Here is a 22,329-nt window from a genome sequence, read left to right on the forward strand (position 1 = left end):
CCAGTACAACCCCGCTCTTGCTACTTGAAGCCAGCTGCATGTTCCCTATCTTTGGTCACTTACAAGAGGAGCTCAATGGACGGGTCACATTTAGTTGCAAGAGATTAGCCCTTTGCATCAGACACAGCAAGCTAAACTGGGTCCCAAACACATCAGCTGAGGGAGTATTTGACATGGATGGGCTTTTTGGATCTCCACATGCCCATCGTGAAATGTTCCTTGAACACAGGCACACAGACTGTTACAAATGGCTACTGTGCCAGCGTCCCCACTGCAGATCCTCTGCCTGCAGTTCTGCTGACTGTAAGGCCTCTGCCTCCCCAGATGGCACAGACATTGTGCTGATGCTGCTTCTTGGATGTGCCAATCTGCAAGCTCTGACAGACTAAAAGGCAACAAATCTGTATCCAGAGTAGCTGCACACCCTGGGTAATCTCTGCTGCTGCTCTCCTTGAGTATGGTTTCCAGAACCAGATACCCACCAAGGCTGTCTGAGGCTCTCATGCCTCTTCATTCTCATCCCACGGCACCAAATACTGCACTGTTTGCCTCCAGCTGCACAGAGCTAGAAGAAAAGCTGCTGCTTTCCCCAGAGGACGAGGCATGAGCACATAGCCTGGCAAGCACTGTGCCCAGGGACACCACAGCAGGGATGACTGCTTGCATGGGGGGCAGCTTGGGCAGTGGCCTTGGGAACGCACTTCAGTAAGTGCAAGATATCTGGGGGGAAGCAGCCATGCAGAACACGGTGTCTTACAGAGCAGGGAAAGGTGTAAAACACAGAGTTTAAGAGGAACAGCCCTGAAATGGGGAGAGGGGATTTATCCATTAATCTAAGGTGACATTAATCTCTGGTGACATGTAATACAAGTGTATCTATGCATGACTCAGATCACAGCCACCTGTTCCCTCTGGCTCTATTCTGTGTTCAAAGCAAGCCAGGTAAGCAAGCCCAGAGGTCACTAGTCATTTGTAAAGAAAAGAAGAGGAAGAAGCTGCAGACAGCATTAGCTTAAAACTTTTGACAGCTTGCCAGTGAATTGCCCTTCTCCCCCCAGCACCTTAGCCTTTGTTCCTCCTTTGCAGCTCCTCTCCTCAGTCCTACTAAGAGCTGTAACTCACACTGCTGCATTTCCCCAGCAGAGGTAAGAACAAGGAATAGGACAGTCAGGACACGGCAAGGAAGCAAGCACAAATTGCCATTCATGAGCAGCAAGGACAGACCCCAACACCAAGAAATGACACCAGCCCCATCACTGCTCCTCATCATAACCTAGCTTCCGAGCACTCCACACTAACCAGTTTACGCTTTAACAGAAAATACCATCCATAAAACTTAGCTCACTGTCTTACAACAGGTCACCCTAAAGGTCTATCCATGGCATTATAAAGATGATAAATAAAGTAGCTGCTGAACGACACATGGAGCCTGCACTAAGATTTGCTAGTAAGAGCTGAGCTTGACTGAGGAACCGTGCACATGAAGAACTCAAGGGACGCTGCCACTACAATTAGGACTAAAAATAAAACAAAGAAAAAAATACAAACTTTGATTAAATTTACTGTTACAGAACAGGATATATGCTTTTCCTCAAGCAATCTGTCCTTCCCTGCCACATTATTCAGGGCTTACCTGTGAAGTGAGCACAAATGCAAAGCACTGAATGTATACTACAACAGAGCAGCTGTCTGTTGGAGAACACAGATCTGCCAAAGGTGAATTAATTTGTAAACCTGCATCAATTCACTTGAATTTTTGATCAAGAAATGAAAAAAAAAATCTGCTTATATCCAAAATGTGCTTTTTTTCACATTTTTGAATATTCTGAATGCTGTCTTTGAAACAGCTTTGCCTTTGAAATGCTAAAACCTTCTGTATTGAGACAGAAAACAAAAAAGGTGGCTTAGAAACAAAGTAGTTGAATTACTACTCCTCAGAATTTTCTAATGTAGGTAACTGAGAAGGGAATGAACCCAACTGCTGAAATGGCAAATTCTTCTGAGAACACATTTCAGTCCTTTGCAGAACTCCAGGAGACACAAGCACAGAAGAGGACTTGTGTTGGCAAAAGCTCTGCTGCCCTGCAAGCGTTTTTGCTTTGTTTGCCTCAGTGAGTACTACCCTGATTGTGGGAGGAGCGATTTCATCTGCTGTAGGAAAGAACCATTAATGCTTACAAAATGAGCATTCCCTAGATACCTTTGGGTAAAGGGAATGAGCAGTTTGATGTGCTAGAATGGCACATGTCCTCTCTTCCTAGGGAAAGGAGCAGTATTTGTGATACACCCTGAGCCTCACGCTGCTGCAGCTGCTGCTGTGTGCTCCAGCCTTTGAGTATCTTTTTTTTTTCTGCAGGTGAAGTTACTGGGGCTTTGGAAACCGTGAGCACGGGAAGCTCCATTGACACACAACGGGGTCAACATCAGGCATCAGCGCAGAATTTAACTCTCCGCTTTAAGCGAGTCGAGGTGCCCTGCTTACCTGCATGGGACTGCATGTGCTCCAGGAGATTGTTATAAAACTGGAACTGGATTCCACAAGCTCCACAGGTGTAAGGCTCTGTTTGGGAGAAATCAGTTCAGAAGAATTATACAGAGTATGCAGGGAAGCAGCACATGTGCGTACTTCAGTCTGTGCAGCAGCGGGGCAGTGCCCGAGGGCCCGGTGCGTGTCGCCGCAGCCCACATGTGCTCGTCACAGTGAGTCCACAGAGCCAGCCCTGCGGGGCTCAGCCTGGGAGTGGGGAAAGTGCCGGGCACGCAACTGCTCCGGGGCCAGGGCAACTGCTCCGGGGGCCAGGGCCGGGAGTTTCTCTGCGTGCTTTTGCTTCACTGCCACGACATGGCCCCAGGCAGTGGAGCTGCCAGAGCACTGAAGCGAAGCACCTGCCGTGTGTGCATGCGTCGGGTATCAGTGAATCTGCGCAGAGCCTCAAGAGGCTGCAGACCAACTGGGCTTCACTAGCTCATGCCTGCTGCAGGCTGTTTTATGCTTATCCTTGTTTTTGTTTACGCCTCAAAGCATGGTGAATGCATTTTGCATCCGTTTTTGTCAAAATCCAGTTTCTGCTGTCTTTTGTGAGTAAGGCAAGGAGCACTGGGTTGTAAAAATCCTGTTGCTCAGAAGTTGGGACATGGAGAAGTGCCACATGGGGATGCGGATGACTTTTTTTGTGTCTGTTGTCAAGCACAGCAAGACTGGGGAATGGTGAGTGCCACTGGGCTCAGCAGCAGTCAGCAGCTGAGGTAAGCAGAGGTGGAGGGGAAGAAGCACAGAAATCAGAGCTGTGCCAGACGGCGGAGAGCGGAGCAGGAGAGCCGTGTTGCCAGAGTCATGTGGATGAGCTGGAGTCAGGTAAGAGCTGGGTGCAGAGCTCCCTCATGAGCTGAGAGATACGTTTAGTTCTGTTCTAACGAGTATGCTGAAAATGCATTTTTTTCACTCAGTTAACCTAGTAGCAGATGTTTGCAGCTGCTCAGTTTAAACTGCTATTAGCTGGATGCATTAGTTGACAGATGTAGTATCAAACTACAGTGGCTGAGATATCTTAACATTGAAGTTTGTTTTGAGACTTCCAGATATACCAGCACATAGCCACCATTTATGCTATGGCAATTTGTTTTAGAACAGTAGAAATGCTAAATGCTTGTGTTTTTCCAATCAACAACCTTGCATATAAATACCTGGCACACACAGAGCAAAGCCTATTGCTACAGTGTACCAGAAACCTGTATCTACTTCTGAAGGGAAAAATATGTTCTTGTATCAACAAAGAGAAATCTACAGCACATAAACAAAAGCACTGGTGTCCGGGATAGAAGAGCTAAAATACTGGAAAGTACAAGCTTGACTTGGCTGTAAGACGTCTATTTTAGGTAGCAAAACACAGAATTTATCAGATGGCTACAGGAAACTGATAAGGAAAATACAATATACTTATAAGCTGTAAGGTTACAGACTCTGCCATGCATTTCTCATAGAACCTACAGCCCTCTGGTGTGTTGTCTATTGCTATGCTTTGCTGCAGTGAGGAAGTTTGGGAATATTGTACTTAAGGAACTGTGTTTTTTGAAGAAAAGCAAGGAATTTGGCAGCTGAGGGTCACACATAGGCATTTCAGGACCGGGGAAATTAAAATATGGATTATCTGTTTCTATTGAAACCATCCATAGCCACCTTGTCAGTTACGGTAAAATGATGTAAGAGGTCCAATTTAATCCATTTAGATTCCTTTTGTACTTATCAGAGAGAAAATCACACACGCGTGCAAACCATCATTCTCAGATGTGTATTTCAGCGTCAGATGACTTGTGTTACAGATGCACCTATTTGTCTCTGCTGTTCATGGAGCCTAGACTGCTCAGATGGAGATGTCTCAAGTGCCACAATTAACACATGATTAATCTACATGAGAGAGGTCACAACTCTAACAGAAGGTTGCTGGCAGCAGGAGGCAGGGCCAGAAGAGCTCTGGCGGTGCAGCCAGGGCAGCTCACAGGACTACCACTCCCCCACTGCTTTGCTGGAGCCTCCTTTCCTGCAGCAGAGGTGGGTGAACAGAATATGCTGCACATCTCAGATGCTTCAGCAAGTCTGAAATTAAGAGATCTCAAACCTTGGTTCCCTGGGACACTTTCAGATCTTCACATGTATTTTAAAGATAATGTATTCCCTTCTGCCATCTCTGCCTGTGGTAACCTTGGCCAGAGGAGTGGCAGAGCACTGCTGAAGTCCAAGGACACTTAGCTGCTTCCAAACAAGCACACAAACTCTGCAATTCCCCTACAGGCAAGTTTCCAAGCAGCCACTAGCACAACGCTTCCCCTAAGCTCACTTACAGGATGTTTCACTGGGAAGGAAACTGGCCTCCAAGCAGCACATTTCTCACATTCATTTGCCTCTCCTGTTTCACTATATTCTCACCACTCCTTCCCAGCTCATCTCGTCTCACTGACCTGCTTTATCTACCTCCTTTTATATTTTCAGCTATTTCATCACCGTGCCATCTTTCTTCTAGCGCTCCCCTTGCCTGGCTCCCCTTCACTCCCTACAGGTCTCTGCTGGCTTCTTCCCTTCTCCATCCATCACGCAGTGACCCCAGTTCTTCATCTCAAGCTCTTCTCTTTGCCATGGCAACATACCGTGTCCTCAGTGCACTCTGAAAGGTCTCTCATATGTGATTCTTAGAAAAACCCTGTTGATTTTCATCCTATTTACAAAAACCGCCTCCTGCAGGAATGTCCAGCTTGAGTACCAAAACCACTGTCTGCTTTTGAAAACTAATTTCTCATTCTCAAGATGCTGAAAAGTTTCTAAATACTTCTAAGACAAAGATTCACAGAAGTCTACAGTTTGCCATGAATGAAAATGAGTTAAGTTAAAACTAGAGATAAAACTTAAATTCATCAAACAATCCAAAAGTCTGGATGTGCAGAATGCTCGTGAAAATGGAATTTCACCTTACTCTCTCAAGTCTCACTTTACTTCCCAGGACTTTCCTGGCCCTTACAGGAGTAAATTTCCTTCTCCCTTTTATTTCTGCTTGCAACTTGAAGGTACAGGGAACTGGAGATTTTGCTAAAACCACTCTGAACACCACCTGGATGCTGGTGCCCCTTTCTTCTTCCCAGGAGCACAGCCCCTTCCATGCCACTGCGGGACTTCTGCTTTTCCCTTCTGTAGGGGAATTTCAGCTCCCTTCCCCCTGCTCAGACTGAGGTCTAATGCACGCAGAGGGGATCTGTTCTCCATCGGGTGGTCTGGGCTCAACAAGGGACCCATGAGAGCAGTCCATGCCCAGACTGCTTGCATCAATGAACCTCTTCCTTCCCTCTCAGCTTTGTTGGTGGTGCTACGAGGAAAGCTGTGACCCATCTGTGCTGCCTGCTCCAACCACCTAAGAATACCTGTGCCCTCCAGCAGCCTTAATTGTTCTGGGCTGCCAAAGCAGGCCTTGTGAACGAATGAAGCTGGAGCAGAGCTACACAGTCAGCTGAGAGACAGCTCAGAGCTCTCCAGCCTGCAGCAGGACTTCCCAAGCAGTCTATCTCACTCTGCAGGACACCTCCCTGATCTCAAACCCTTACTTATTTCTCCGGAACCAATTCCTCTTGCTGTTCCACAGCTGAGGGGGCCAGGAGTCATGGCAGGAGCAACACGTTGCCCCTTGGTGTGGGTTGGGGAGGAGGGGGCTTTCCTTCCTCCAAGCTCCTCTAGTTGCATTCCCCTGGGCAGCTGCTGAGCACATTCTGGTGCCAGCTGGTCTCCTGCTGCACACTTGTTCAGTGGGTTGGAGCTCCTGTTCACATCTTTAACCACAGCTCCCAGAGCCCCAGGTCTCCTGGGCTGGTGCAGGAGGTGGGCTATGAGCAGGGCAAGCACTGCTGAGGGCAGCGAGGGCTTGACAGGGGTCAAGCACCTCCCTGCCGGCTTTTCCCCCCTGCACCCCAAACTCTCAACGCTGCTGCCTGTGTGGCACAGCAGCATGACACCAGTCCCATGTTTGAGGGTCTTTTACCAGCAACATGAACTGAGCAAGCCCTCAGTAAGAACCTGCATGTGTGCAGCCACTCTGTGCAGGTGGGCAGCACCTGTAAGATTCCCAGTGGGCATGCAGAGATCCTGCACTCACAGGTCTCCCAAGCTAGACATGAGCTGCTATAGCTGGGGCTAAAAACCAGCTGTCATCCCCCACAGACCGTCACTGCAAGGAGCTGTCAGCCCTCAGCCAAGGCGCTCAGGCAACAGGGCAGCTGGATCCCATTTCACACAGACACGCAGTGCCCTGGCTCCTTCCTTGCTCTCAGGAGGAGGCTGCTGATTCATGACTCTTGAATGCTGCCTGCTGAGCCCCAGAGTCTCCCCTTTTACAGGCTGATATCCCAGGTTTGGGCGGCTCTTGCTTTGCTTGCCAGGCACTGATCTAGGCACAAGGTCCTGCTCTTCTCATGTGGCAGACTCTGGCCAACTGCCACATGAGCATCTTGCAAAAACTTTGCATTAACCAACTGACCAAAAAAATCTCACAATACTTGCCTCTAAATGCATAGCACAGCATTCTCACACGTCACTAAACTGCTCAGAAAACAAAATCTGCTATTGCTATCCTGCAGAAACCCACCTGCAGAAAGCAAGTTTTCCACGCAGCAAACACCAGAGCCATGAAGCTGGGGCAGCAGAGATGCTGCTTTTTCTGCAGGCCTTGGGATACAGCTTGAGCTCACCTGTGGTTGGATGTTCAGCCACAATTCCTTGTGCTCCTGCACCATCGGTGCAGGAGCAGGGAAGGCTGGAGAACCTGTGCAGCAGCAGGGAAGTGGCTCTGCATGAGGCATGCTGCCGGGCAGGAAGCCTCACAGAGTCAAGGCTCTGTGCATCTCCTGTCCTCCGTGTTCTGCCTCATCTCACATATAGCCAAGCTGCATGCACCAAGCTTTGTTGCTGAAGGGGTGAGTCTTTACAAAAAGGCTATGAAATAATGAACTGTGGAGTTCAGATGGCCACACCAGCCCTGCTGCCTCTTTGGCTCTGTGTTGTTGCCATGTGTTCAGAAGTTTTCTGCAAGCCTGTAGCCTAAATCTGGCAGTGAAAAGTCTGTGCAAGAAATAGCAAATGTTGCGTGGGCCAGAACTGTCCATGTGGTGCCACAGAGTGTGTACAACTTTGACAGGCGGCTGGGTGAACAGCGCCAACAGCAGTCCCCCGCTATCTATCCACCAACCAACACCTCCCACCCCCCTCCTCACTGCCTGGCCCCATTCCCCCACAGCTCCCACAACAGACTCCTCTGCAGCCAGCCTCAGTGGAGCCTGACTCTCATTTCTGAGTTTTCCTGTGCTGACAAGGGGCTGCAGAGCACAAACACAGCGGTGCCAGCAGACTACAAACACCCATCCATTGCGTTTCTAATAGCCTCTTGCAAGCTCAGACTGGAGGTTCAGCATTGCAGCATCCCCAAGCAATGGTGTCTGGCTCTCTATCACGCACTGAAGAGCTTTTCTTCCCAAAAATGAGACACTTGTCTGTGGTGCGCAGGGTGTTGGATGCTGGGCGCAGAGCGCTCCTTTGGCCCAAAAGCACACTTTCCCAGAAGACCCATCTCCTTTGCAAGACAGGTCCTTCTCCACTCTGAACAAGGCATGCTACTGGGCTGTCCTCAGCAGCTGGCCGGGTGTTCTCTGAAAACACCTTCACAGCAACCTGACACGCCAGCAGCTGCTGAAGACTCCTCAAGGCTCCCAAGCCACACAGAACTGTCATCATCTGCACAACTTACAATCATACAATCATTTAGGTTGGAAAAGACCTCTAATGTCATCAAACCCAACCATACAACACCAAGTCCAACATCTTTCCCCAGGGCTATTATTAGACACATTTATTAGTGCTTTAAATATATATATCCAGTGAACAAGGCTCCAGAGCAAGACAGCAAGCCAACAGAAAGAAAAAATAGCATTTGTGCACTCCAGTTCCCACGTTAACTGCCCATGTCATATCTAAACCAGAGAAGAGAGGTCTGTGGCCATGAGTGAACATGAGCTGAAGGCGTTTAACACAAAGTTTCCTGCCATTCAACAGAAAATGCCTAAATCTGACCATGCACAAGTAGAACACAGCAGCCAGCTCTCAGCTGAGGGCAGTGCAGGGAGCGGGCCCCCAGGCAACTCTCTCCTCTACAAAAAGGACCTACATTTCAACACCTCTGTCCACATTTTGATGAAAACCAAATATAGAACTGCAGGGAAAAGTTCTCAGCATTTTCCCGCAGTGCTTCCATTGGCTATAGCTTTAGTAACTGCATCTTTGAATACTTTGCTCACAAACTGTTGAAACGACAAATCTGAGACAGCAGCACTCTCCTAGTGGAACTGCTAGGTTAACAGTAGGACTTGATGGTCTTGGAGGTCTTTTCAAAACAAAATGATTCTACGTTTCTATGAAAATGCCATCACACCCAAAAATGGGTGCAAGTTTCTTGAAAACAGAACTTCCATCATTTCTGCCCATCTCAGTAAAAGAAGTGCTACACAGCATGCTTTAAAAAGGTGATCCCTGAGTGCATCATGACTGTTACATTTGTTGGCACTAATTTGATTTCTTTTCCAATATGAACTGTCATGTTCTAAATAAAACTGTGATTTTTTTTCTCAGATTTGCAACTGGAGAATGAACAAGTGTCCTCTGGCACCGTGGCCATGCTCAGGGTGCAGCACTCAGAGCTGTCCCATGCGAAGGGACATCAGTCCGGGATTACGGGGCTGGCACAGACAGCACCACCCCTACAATACAGACACAAGCCAAGTAGTAACAAACCCCACTGTAAGACAAAGGAAGAAGTTCCACCTCTTGGAAACATCAGGGACACGGGGCAGACTGCCTGCATCCACCCATCCATACCTGCTCTCCTTCACCCACTGCTGTCTCAGTACCATGCCCTGGGCTCTCACTCCTCAGCTGTGTTCTCCGGGCAATGGGAACTGTCTCTGGAAAGGCGTTTTGTGAGCTGAGCAATCAAGACAAGCTTTCCACTGTATAAATGCAACTTTAACATGGGTTAATTTTTAGTCTTCAAGCCTTGGTCTCTCAGAAAATCTGTTACTGGTATACTTCACAAAGCTTTGCTCCCAGAAGGCTGTGAGTGCGAATGGTCTAGCAGCTACACACTGCACTGAAACACCCTGAAGGATTGCTGTTGCATTTAAACCTGAAACCAGAGCCACAAAAGTGAGGCATTTCATTCCTTGACAACTGGACTCGTAATAAAAAATCATTTACTCATGGAAAATGCTAAGAGGGCAGGCCAGTGTGGCTGCAGGTGGAAGTCCCTGCCTATGCGCACCACAGACATCCATCACACTTACTTTGTAAAAGCGGGAAAGGGTTTGAAATCAGGGGACTTGCGGTTTCTGCAAAAAAGAAATAGATTTAAATATTGAGACTGGCAGAGACTTTGCTGCATGCTACACAGCTCTGCCTATCTACTCACTGATCCTTATCCTTTCTCCGCACTTCCAGATTTAACTGTGGCACGATGGGGCTCTCCACGTACCACAAACTACAACACGTCCAGCTGTGAACTTTCTCTCAGTGTCTTGCCAACTGGCTGGGCATCTGCATCTTTCCTTCCCATTTCAAAAGGTCCAGAGGTTTTAACATACACTCTGTGCTACAGTAATGGGAATAGTCAAGTGGTGAGGGCCAGGAGAAGAAAAACTGAGGGGGCAAGAAACCTTCTACAAATGCCTTTGTTGTGGCTCCAGGTGCAAATTTCCAGATTCACCATGTACCCTCCTCAAAGTCAAGCTGGGAAGGAAAAAGGGGGTGGTTCAGCCTCACTGGATGATAGGCCAAAGTAGGCAGTTCCTAACTAGTGTATGTTATTTCTGGCTGAGAATACACATCTTCTGTCAAACACACCTTGCAGACTTCCTGTCTTTGAGATATGACAGAAAGAAATGGATACCCTGGGTTCTCAAATGAGCCCTTGGTCAGCTAGGGGCTATTTGCATCTACCCCACAGTGCACTGGAGCAGAAGCAGTGATTCTCAGCGCCTCGGACATCGTGCAGTTTCCAGGTGAGATCCTTTAGTGCCAAACCCCTGCAGAGGGGAAGAAACCACTAGTGCTAATTATTCAGTCACCGATCCAGTTCATTTATGGAATAGTCTCAGGTCCAAAGTTATGAACTGATCCATCAGTGAATAAGGGCTGATGGACTTGGAGTGGTTTGCTTAGAAGGCAAGCTTCACTGAGTCTCTTTTTAACCCCATAGGCAAAGTACGGTGAGGCTTCATGCTAAGTACTGCGCTACGAGGAGGACCTGTGCTGAAGATGGCTTCAGCTGGCAGCCAGCTGGTCAGGAATGACAACGAAGGCATGGATGATGCTAGGCAAAGACATGAATAGACAGTGCTATGGAAAGGCTATGTATGGAAGACACTAACATGATACAGACCGCTGCTGACTGCTTAGCACAGTTCTATTACTCAGAGTGCCTTTTGCAGCTGATGAGGTCTGCATCTGGAGGACGACCTTCACTAAAGCAGGTTCCTGATCTGGTCCTGCCAAGAAGGTGAACAGGGCATGCTACTCTGGGTACCGCTTTTTCATTATTTATGCTCTCCACTTCTGCTTTGAGAAGCGTGCTTACACAGTGAACACATGGATGCTCATTGGAAGGTCCCACAGCCTCAGGGTTTAGAGGGCTTTCTCAGCACCCCAGAGTGCGTAAGCTTTTGAGGGCCAAAAACCAACATTTTACCCCCCACCCAGAAGTGAACCTGGAAGAGGCACACAGCAGAGGCATACACCATTTAATACACCCCAACATGTTCTCAACGTACTCTTCTGTTTTCCACCCATAAGGCTTAATGCAGTCTCACTTTTATTCTTGACCTCCTATATATAAATAATGTTGTCAGTTTGAAATGTGAATTCAGGCCACACAGTAAGCATTGCTACTATGTTATTTTAAGTGAAGAAAGACTTGGGATTTTTTCTGATATTTATATTACAGTCCACTTTATTATCCATGCACTGTAATGCCCCTGCCTCAGCATAGTCAATTCCAGCTAAAGCCAACTACAATGAGTAAAATTAACCTAAGTGTCAACAGTTAGATTGATCCATGATAATCTGGCTTGCTCTGGAGGATTTGCTAATCCTTCACACCAAAGACTCTTCAGGCAATACCAAAACACAAGTTCACCTTTTTCTGTCCATACATTCATCTATCAGTGGACCTTTCTTTAGTGACCTGTCCAGCCCAAGCACTATATCTGTCCTTGAAGACTGCAATCCGGAGCTTGTATCAATGAGCAGTTGGTGGGATTTCACCCACAGAGACGTGCTGCTGAGTGGTTATTTTAACCCAGGTATCTTTCTTCCTGTCTACCTGTTCAACAAGACAAGTTCAGAGCAGCATAAATGAATGCAGCACCAGAAATAAACAGTGAATTCCAAGAAAACTCAATTCCATGCAAATGGCCAGTGGACACAGGCACTCATATATAAGCGACGGAGCAAAGTGACTCTTCCTGACAGAGGCTTCTACATTTGCTGCTCTTTTGTTAGTGGTGAGAACTGCACTTTGTTGGCAATCTTTCACCTGGGCACATAATTTTTCATCTGCTTTGAAAAAATGCAACTCCATGCATGTGCAATTTCATTGCCCTGTAGTCAGAATTACCTGTGCTCTGCACAGGTCAGTTATGACAATGTGGAAACTCACATAATGACAAGTTCCTGATTTCCTCACTCCTCAGACTCAAGCATTAGCAGGCAACAGTGCCCTTCCAACTCTGCAGAAAGGTAGGAGTATCAGGCTCTTACCATTCACAAACCAACCACTAGGTGAGAAAGAGATTTACCAAAAGATGAGTCAGTGCACTTTTGCATGGGATTTGTATTTTGAGCTTTGGTCCAGCTAACATAACCTGTAAGACAGTCAGGTGCATCTCAGGAGGCAGAGGTGTAGGGGTTGGTTGCACGAACACAAGACTATAATTAACTATCAAGAATTACTATGCCCTGAGCATTAACACTGCACTCACCCACCAAAAATGAGCCTAAAAGACACAAGTCTTCCCAGAGGAAATCCAACTAGACAGGCTGTATGAACTCTGGACTACAAAGAAAGAGAAGACAATGTATGTCCAACAGCAGAGAAGGAAGGCCCCAGTGTTTCTAACACAGGTAGTTTACTCCTTCTCTGTGTGCATCACAACCACTTGCACTTTCAGTGCAAAAGAGATTTTTTTGGACTAGCTGGCAGTTTGAGGACCTGAACATCCTTACTCTGTAGTGAGATCATCCATCCGCTTAAGTCTCATGAACACACAGTGACGCTGACAACAGTCTCATCATAATGATGTAACTTGCTCCATCCCAGAAGTCTGGCCACAGCCACTGCTGGGTGTCTCCGTTCTGCTATACTACGGGACTGGGCATCGCAGGGGCAAGACTGGGAACGGGACTCCTCTTACTGCAATTGGAAGTTGCACAGGGGACTCAAGCAGACATCATGTCTGCTCCTGTTAGCACCAAAGAAAGCTTTGGAAGAGATTTATATCAAGAGTTTAAAATTCATTTGCATTATGCCTTTTTGCCATTTCTAAACAACCGAAGGTTAGGTGCTCTGTTGCTACGCAGGAAAAACACACTACCTCTCAATCACACTATCTATTTCTATTTGATTACCTTTTTTAACATAAGCTAAAAACCTTATTTTTATATGTCAAGTAGTGAATGAGACATTTATAATTATCCTTCCACTTGAAATAGCGCCATGCTGCTACTAGGTGTATAGATACATTGTTACCTAATGTATATACACAGCATCTTACAAGGCATTTGTATTAGTTGAATAGAACTATCATAAGTGTGCTGCATAGGTGCAAAAGTAAAAGTGCAGTACTGAAAAACGTTTTCAACTGCCACTAAAAAGAAATACAGCATGTAAGATCTGGAAATGACAGACTAGCTAATCTGTCATTTCAGAAAATTCTAATAAGCATACATTTAAAATTTGGTCCTACAACTTTTATATTTCTCACTTCTCATTCTTTTCAAATTTATTTATTTTTTACTTATAAATCTAAAGGAGGAAATCATATATTTTTTCTTGTCTTAATCTTGCCTCAACATGGCATGAACTGATTAAAAAAAAACAAAAAAGACATTTTCCTTGTCCCTCTACCCAGTCTGAAATAAACACTGCAATGCTGCTGGAAATAAAAGCTATCTTGTGTAAACATGAATTAAGAGCACTGACATTTTAAAAACTGTAAATGCTAACATTTCACTAGGATTTCTAAAAGTAATAGATACCTGATGCAGTAGATGAAACTGAGACATATTTATACAGCTTAAATCAACCTTGAAGTTAAAATACTTCCCAATTCCCTACGTAATTTTAAACGTTGAATCTTTTGCATTAATAATGTCTACCAAGTTTAGACATCAGTGAATAATGTCATTTTTCTTTTTTTGTTTGTTTGTTTGTTTGTTTGTTTTTCTTTTAATGGTAGTATTTTAAGATATCTGAACTAAAGAACTTTAGTTTTTCCTTTTTGTCTATTTTTTTTAATTTCACCTCAAGGTTTTGTAGTTTCATTCATCCGTCCCTGAGGCTTTCTGAAGTCAGGTAAGAAGCAAGAAAACAGAGATCCAGAAGTTTGGAAAGTACACACTGTTGGTTACACACTGTGTCGCTGCTGGACCAGCCAACTTTGCTTTGCCTGCTGTGGGTGTGCATGGTGGAAGAGGGGAGAAAAAAAGCAACAAGCCTTCCCCATTGAACACAACACAGGTTTGCCCTTTTCTAGGGCTTTTTTTTTTTTTTTTTACCTTGCTCAGGCTGATAATCAATACCTTTTGCATGAAGAATATTTCTCAAACTGGCCTTCAAATACTTTTTGGCCTTTTGAGAATTTAGTACAGAAAAACCCTACACATGTCAAAACTCAGCAAAATGACCATCACCAAGTGTTTTCTTTAAAGCACCTTTACACTTTAGATGATTAACAGCATTGCAACAAGCCAACTCCATCTTTCACAATCAGGTCATGCCATTGTTTTCTGGACCTTGCTTAGTTCAGCAGCGAATAAACACAAGCTTCATGTGACCAGGGACATCCGCAAGGCTGCCTGTGCTCCAGAGACAGCACTAGGAAGCCATCTACATACTTTAGCAGAGAATAATTTCAAAGCACTGTGAAACTTCCAGCTTTTATCAAAAAGCAAGAGGCTGTTGAGCCTCTTTCCCACTAACACAAAGGACACTCTCCCTTTCAGGAAGTGGGCAGCAGCAAAAAGGTGCCTTCTCTATCCACTCTGTGCCTGTATCGTGCCCTGCTGGAAAAACGACCTGCGAGTAGACAGATTCAAATACAGCCAGGAAGCAGTGCTTTGCCAAGCAGAACAGGTCCTGTTGCTGTTCTATGGGCAGTGAGATGACAGATTTCTCAGATAAGGATACTGGTTACTTAAATTCACTATGACAAGGAATGGGGTTGTGTGCAGGGATGAGACATGTTGATTTTCCATTCTAGTTGTCTTACTCCCACTTAGGTCTCCCTACAGTACTGCTTCCACATCTACTTTAGGTGGCTTTAGCTGCTGACCTTGCTCTGCTTGTCCTCCCCCTCATTGTCTTTTTCCTTTGGACATGTGGCACTGCAAGTTTGCAAGGTGACATGGAGTATAACGCACCCAGCTGGGTGGCCCAAAAAGATGCTGTCGCCTTCTTTATCACCACTGCTGAGCCTGTGACACAAAACTCACATACTCCACAAGCAAATGTTACAGGGAATCAAGCATTTCACGAGGCCAAACCATGCAGCTCTCAGGCTACTCAACTAGGTCCTGGATTTACCCCCCAAACCTGGGGATTGTTCTTTACAGCAGCAGAGTTTGGTGATGAGCAGCAGACAGGAGTGGAGGGCAGTGTCCGTCCTGTCATTCTCAGCACATTACCACCAGCTGCTTCCCTGCCTGCATGAATTCTGCTGCCTGAGCACAAGAGAAGACAAGCTGACAATGCCAGTTACTCTGATAGTTCACATCACACGTGTGAACACTGAGCCACACAGAGTTTGTCCCATATATTACAACACAGCCACACGGCAGCTCTTCAAAAATGAAGTTACAGAGAGCTCTGCCTTGACATCCAAGCACACAGATGCTCACAGAGCTTCCTATGGCCTCTCTCATCACCAGTGTCATTCACAGTGGGACATACTGATGGCCACTTAGGCTGCTATCTGTTAGAACATTCAGACTACTGAGAAACATGAAGAAATAAAAGAGGTGATGGCTCGGTGGGAGAGCTGGAAAAGAGCACCGAATGGGACAATAAAGAAGTAGCACAAAGATGGAGTCAAAGGAGAAAAGGGAAGAAGTTTATATATCCCCATGCACCAGTCTGGCTTTGAAAAGTGTGTCAGCTGCCTAACGAAGAAAAGAAGCATTTCCAACCACAGACTAACGCCCTTCAAACCAGTCCTGAGCAGCTCACTAGAGTTCCTCAGGTTTCCTGGCTCAAACAACAGTTTTGGTGAGCACTTTGTAACTCCCCTGCAGTCTGCCAGGCCCTAGACTAAGCCACGGAAATTAACTGACTATAGCTGTGGTGCAGGCAGAAACTCTTCTAACAATGACAGAAGATGAACAAATTGTATTGAACTCACTACTCAGTTTGTAAAAATTTCTTTTTTTTTTTTTTTTTTTTTTTTACTGCGAGCTGTTACTCGTGTGCTTCAAATGTTGGAGAAAACAGATTCAGAAGGATGATTGTGATGTGAGTTGGTACAAGGAGATGGTAGGGAGAGTCTGTGAAATGTGTCATAGCAACAATGGGTTAGTATTTAATAGCAGTTCAGACAGAACTAAATTCTTAGACTACTCAATACAGCCACTCTATTTTTCTGTGTGCTTCTTGTCAGCGGTTCCTGGAACCTTTTCCATGCTACGGGTTCTTTTCCACTTCTGAAACATTTATCATGAGCATGTTTGCAGCCAGAAGGTTTTACAATGCAGCATTCTTGGCTTTAGGGATAAGCTATTTGATATGAAGGGAGATAATTCTGTCCTTCGTCCATGGTGACATAGACTCTACAGGGTTTGACAGGAAAAAAAAAAGAAACAATCTAAGGTTGCTGTTTTCAAAGGGCCCCAGAGGAGTTAGGAGCCCAAATGGTATATTGTTTTTAAGACATGCAGGCTTTCAAATCCTTCAGACAAAGCACTCATACTACCCACAGCAGACAAGACATGGGGAGCAGGCCTGCTGAGAGGCAAGTGGCCACTTTCAGAGCAGCAAGTCAGGCTAACAACTCTTGGCAGTCAGTGAACTGCATCTGTCTTCTGTCACGTCTAACAGCCTGGTTTGGCTGACTGAAGACAGACTTGTCTAGCCCCTAAGCACTCCTGACTGCTGCTACCCAACTGGAACAGGACTAGAGAGTATAAAGGCCTGAAACACAGAGACAAGCTCACCTGATGGGTTCTGCTTACATCTCTTTTCTTTAGGTTTTTCTGTCCCCGAATGAACAGCTGTAATTGTGGTGAATGCTTGGATTAGTACAGGATTGTTCCCCAAAACAAAACACACAGCATTTCAGTAACAATTTTCCCCATTCACTATCACCCACTCTGCTACCGCATGTGGGTTTTCCATCACCACTCCATTCCCTTTTAACACACTTGTACAGGCCCCTCAATTGCTTCAGAGACAGACAAACCCCCAAGGCAGACACTATGCAACCTGCTGCAGGGAGAAATCCCTTTCCTTACCTGTCCATTCCAGCTAGCAGCATTGTGAACACCATGTGTTTTGGTACTCTTGAATGGGAATGGAGGGAGGCCAGCCTTTTCTACTGGCATATTATTTATCTCTGAAATTACAATTATCGCTTAAATTACAATACATATGGTTTGTCTGTCAAGCTTCAATTAGGGAGTGTAAGAGAATAGCAGTGTCCCACTTGAAGGCAGGGGGATAGATAAGCACGATGGAAATGTTATAAAGATGACTGTATAAATGGTGTTGTCTAGGAGATTGTCGAGGCAAGTGGTTATATTTAGTTACTACCACTTGGACTTAAAACTCAAAAGAGACTCCAGAAGTGTGGTAAATTCTGGTCTCACATCTACACATCTCAAATATTGTGACCTCCATATAGCAAATTCACAAACAGCTGGCCTTCAGTTACAGTGATTTGTAAATATATTGCCACAGCGAGCATCACAGTAATATGCACGCTGCTGTACTATTTATGGTCCCCAGAGTTCTCTTACATATTCCAAATGGTTTTGCTTCACAAATCCTTCACTGACACACAGACAAAGAATGAGTACTGCTTTATGTCCATCCATATTCCCCCTTCTCTACATCTTTGTTCCCCACTGAAAAAAATTATGGTAAAGCACCAGGACTTAGGAACAGAATCCTCAGAGCATTATTTGTACAGGCTCTGGAGTGGCAGGAACCTGGGGAGGATTGACAAGAGGACAACACCCCAGGAAGACTCTCTGTTTGCAAGCTTAAAGTAGTTTCCCCAGATATATAATCACCAATCACAGCTGAATACTGCCCTGGAGAGGATCGTGGTAAAGTACAGCAGGAGGGAGTGAACACACTTACCGCTGGAGTTCTGAGAATTGCTGTTTGTTTCTTCAAAGTTGTTTTGCGCTTTGCCTTCTGCTCTCCTGCTGAAAGCACTTTCTGCTGGGTGGAGAACAAAGCAGGGATGGTGACTGGTCAATACTGGACAAGGGACTATAACAAAAGGAGGCAGACGACATGCTCCCTGTGCCATGTAATCACATACCCTGAATACAGCCAAAAAGTGGCCAAAAATACCTTGCTTTGGAGGACAATAGGACAGATTAATTGAAAAGATAACAAGTAGGTTTTTTTTGTTGTTATTGCCTTCTGTCTGAGGTGGTCTGCAGTAGCTCCTACAGTGCCTATGAGTACCAGCCCTGATTGAACCAGAAGGGTCATGCCTTTCTCCCCTCCAAAACTAAGCCAAAACAAAACATTTGTATTTTACTCTTCCTTAAGGCAATATGCAGACCTCAAAGCTTCTGGCACAGGTGACTAGGACTGCAGATTGAACTCATGTCCTCACTATGACATTTAGAGTGTCACCTAATGACACTCTACACCTACATCACCTCTTCCCATGCTTCACAGTCATCCTCGTTCCTTCCCTAAACATCCTCCTTGAAATGTTCAAGTGGAGGACTGAAGGGCTGTCTCAGAGTCTGCCCATGATGTCTGGAAAAGCTGTGGTGGATCCCCTGCCCTCCAGTGCTTCCCAACAGCGAGCTCACCTTACCCGTACCCAACACCATGCAGGCAGGCCCTGCTCCTCTGCACCATGTGGCTGGCACAATTCAGCACTGGAGCAGAACCACTTCCCAGTAACTGTAGGGGAAGGACTACTCCTTCAATGTGCAGAGGTGGCTGTGTGACCCTGGCAATAGCTGAAGTGTCCTAAAATGTCACCGTACAGCATATCTGAGGAGCCACCCATCCTTCTCAGGCCAGTGTTCCTTAGCCGAAGTTCAACAGTACAAGAAGCGTCAGGTCTTACCTCGCTTCAACTGGGTTTGCAATATATGGGCGAGTATATTTGCTGTAGTGACTCAAAGGGTCAATTAGAGATCAGTAAAATGAAAGGCGAGCTTGCCAAACTACTGTGTAGGGTCTGTACTGCACAGACTCTTGTCATATGTGGACTCATTCATGAAGTCCAGTGTCACCCAATGGTTCACCTGAATGTGGCCTAGCACAGCCCTGCTGGGTCGAGCAGCATACAAATTGTATAGGGAGGGTGTCTGGGAAAAGAAAGATTTAATTCAGGAATGATAGGGACTGCTGCAAATTGATTTCAGATAATTGTTTCATTTTGTGTTTCTGCAGACAGAGGAGCAGTCGGCACTGCTGTCCTGACTTTTGTGTGGATGCCCCAGCCACTTCATGGCCCCCTCATGACTCAGACACATGGGCTGTATGTCTGATGTGGCTCCGAAAGACCTGAAGAGCATGAAGCTCCCAGACCACAAATTTTGGCCCAGACAATCCTTAGTGGACCCTTCCAGTGCTGAGCAGGTTCCTCAAACTCTCTACTACATTCCTGATTCTTTCTCATATGCAGAATAGGACAACTTGGTAATCAAATCAGTTAAACATAACTACATAAAACAGCTGAAAAAGAGCTAGATACATTATCTAGTCTATCCCCTTCAACAAGTAAATAATAGGAACAAGTGACCTTAAGTAACCAGCAAATCAGATGGCATAATGGAAAAATAAAACCATGACAAAATGGATTTGGCCAACCTACCCCCAAAGAGACCCAGGTTCAAATCCTGGCTTATGTCACAAGTGAAAGTGAGTTGGAGGTTTCCAAAATTGTTTGGAAAAAAATTGCATGGTGGTTTTGTCCTTATCCCCAATCCTTTTTATTTTGCCATGTCTGGCTATAAGAAAAAAATGTTTTAATGAGTCTCCATGGACTTACTCTGTCCTTCCCACAGTAGAGATGGCAGCTGACACAAGTTGTCTCTCTCCTCCTTGTACCTGAAACTTTTGCATGTGAAGCAAAATTCTCTGTTGTAAGAAAACTAATTGCCAATCCACTAAGTGGCTATGAAATCCAAATACTGCCAGTGGAGTGGTATTCCACCATCCAGGCCCACATGAAACACTTCTAACTGCAATACTCGGAAGGCATCCCTTCTGGAGACTGTCTTCCTGATAGGTGTTATGGTCAATGCAGTTGTGCCAGAAATTCAAATGCCACTCAGATTGTGTTTGTACAAGAAGCTGCCTTGAAAGACACCATGGAAAACATGCCACCAGATAGATATGCTAGTATACCCAGACAAAATATTCTTTCTTGAAGACCAATCTACCAGGCTCAAGCATCATGAAATTCCTTCCTACATACAGGAAGACTTCCTATCCAATGCATTAATATTCTTTTTGGTTAAAGTAGTGTCCCTGTATAAAACTTATCTCCCTGTTACTGCTCAGATGAATATGGACTCTGGAAGACTCCCAGTTAGGCTCTTTCTGCTTTTGAAAGAGACACGGGACTGGAAGAAGTTGTCACAAGCTTACATAAGTAATGAAAAAGGTTGCTCAGCTTGAACACCTAAATTGGTTAAACTGGATAGACCTCAACTCAGTAATAAAATCATATTAGTATTTAGGATGTGCAATAACAATATGGAATTTCAGGATCCACAAGATATAAGAAGACAGGTCACACTGCAACATCTGGTAGATGCGGACATGTGTCTTCTAACAAAAAGCACCTTTGTTCAGCATCCTGTGGCTTCTCCCACCTCTGCTTCTCAGGATCTGCCCATGCCAGACTATTCAGGGGTGTTTACACAGCTGATTAACCTGCCCTTCTCCTGTACTGATATGGAATATGGACTGATATTACAAGTCTTACATGGAGTGGCTGAGGGAGCTGGGATTGTTCAGCCTGGAGAAAAGGAGGCTCAGGAGTGACCTTATTGCTCTCTATAAGTACATTAAATGAGGCCGTAGTGAGGTGGGGGTTGGTCTGTTCTCCCATGTGCCTGGTGACAGGACAAATGGGAACGGGCTAAAGTTGCATCAGGAGTGTTTTAGGTTGGGTATTAGGAAGAACTTCTTTACTGAGAGGGTTGTGAGGCATTGGAATGGGCTGCCCAGGAAGTGGTGGAGTCACCATCCCTGGAGGTCTTTAAAAGATGTTTAGATGTTGAACTTAGCGATACGGTTCAGTGGAGGACTTGTTAGTGTTAGGTCAGAGGTTGGACTTGATCTTCAGGTCTCTTCCAACCTAGACAATTCTGTGATTCTGTGCAATATGTATCTACCAATCCCACAGATTTAAAAGAGCTCTTCCCTGCTCTCTGGATATGTGAATACTATGTCTCACATCCTATTTATTAATTGATTATTATTTTTTTTAATTTGAACTTGTTTGGAGGGAGGGAACAAAGGGAAGATCCGCATTAATTTGAGTTTTCTGACACCTCTGTTCTGTCCCATTAATTCTGCTGCTGGAGCCCATGTTATCTCCCAGTGGTTCCTGTGGGAAGTGGAGCACTGCAAAAACACCTGTACTCCATTTCATTTGCCCAGGCCCAGGCTTAACCCTGAAGACACCTGCTTGAGAGAAGTGAAAACTAAAAACCAAATAAAGCTGAAAAACAAACAAAAATCTCCATACCTGACAAACTACTAAAGCCAATCCTTCTCAGAAAGCTCTCCTCAGTTTGTGACACCAGGATTTGAAACAGGGTCTTTTGTACCTTGTGGTTACCACGATGCTTTAAAAAACAAAAACTTGTCATTGGGTTATGAAGACCTACTGCTGATCTGAATTTTTATTTATATTGTGCCAAAGGATCTAATCCCCTCAACTGCTTCTGGGAGGAGCTTTTCTGGGACAGTCATGGATGGAGCAGACTGAGTCCAGGAAGGGTCAAAACCCAATCCAGGGCAGGACTGGACACTAAGCAGATAAGAAAGTTGATGGTAGAAAGGCAATTGGTACCTGTGATGGCCTTGCTTCCTGGGGATCCAGAATTTGGAGCGCGGAACATCTGGGATGGGGATGCCGGTGGGACACCGGAGGGGGTGCGGTGCAGGAGGGTAGAACATCGGTTTATTGAAGACGGTGTTTTTTTGCTGGATTGGCTCCCCTGTGTCTTCACTGCCACGAAGAGTGGAGATCGAGAGAACTCTGGATATGAACACTCAGAACTAGTGCCTGGACAGTCAGTCAGCTCCCAGACCGTGTGCCTTCTGGGAG

General features: G+C 45.5%; 1 protein-coding gene across 7 annotated transcripts in view; it reads right to left on the minus strand.

Moving 5' to 3' along the window:
* The window catches only part of ZNF618 (zinc finger protein 618), a 178,819-nt gene that overhangs the window by 13,263 nt on the left and 143,227 nt on the right, over positions 1–22,329 (minus strand). For 3 of the 7 annotated variants that reach the window (XM_084299151.1, XM_084299150.1, XM_084299148.1), the window contains 4 exons: positions 22,072–22,260; positions 18,147–18,230; positions 17,000–17,056; positions 2,483–2,560 (listed from right to left, as the gene is read on the minus strand). In XM_084299151.1, coding sequence (XP_084155277.1) covers positions 2,483–2,560; positions 17,000–17,056; positions 18,147–18,230; positions 22,072–22,260 — 408 coding nt within the window. The remainder of the gene's footprint in view (positions 1–2,482; positions 2,561–16,999; positions 17,057–18,146; positions 18,231–22,071; positions 22,261–22,329) is intronic. The other 4 variants (XM_084299154.1, XM_084299149.1, XM_084299153.1 and 1 more) reach the window with 3 other exon arrangements.

This window comes from Netta rufina (genome assembly GCF_964035555.1).
Source record: "Netta rufina genome assembly, chromosome: 20".
In the NCBI taxonomy this organism is placed as follows: Eukaryota; Metazoa; Chordata; class Aves; order Anseriformes; family Anatidae; genus Netta; species Netta rufina.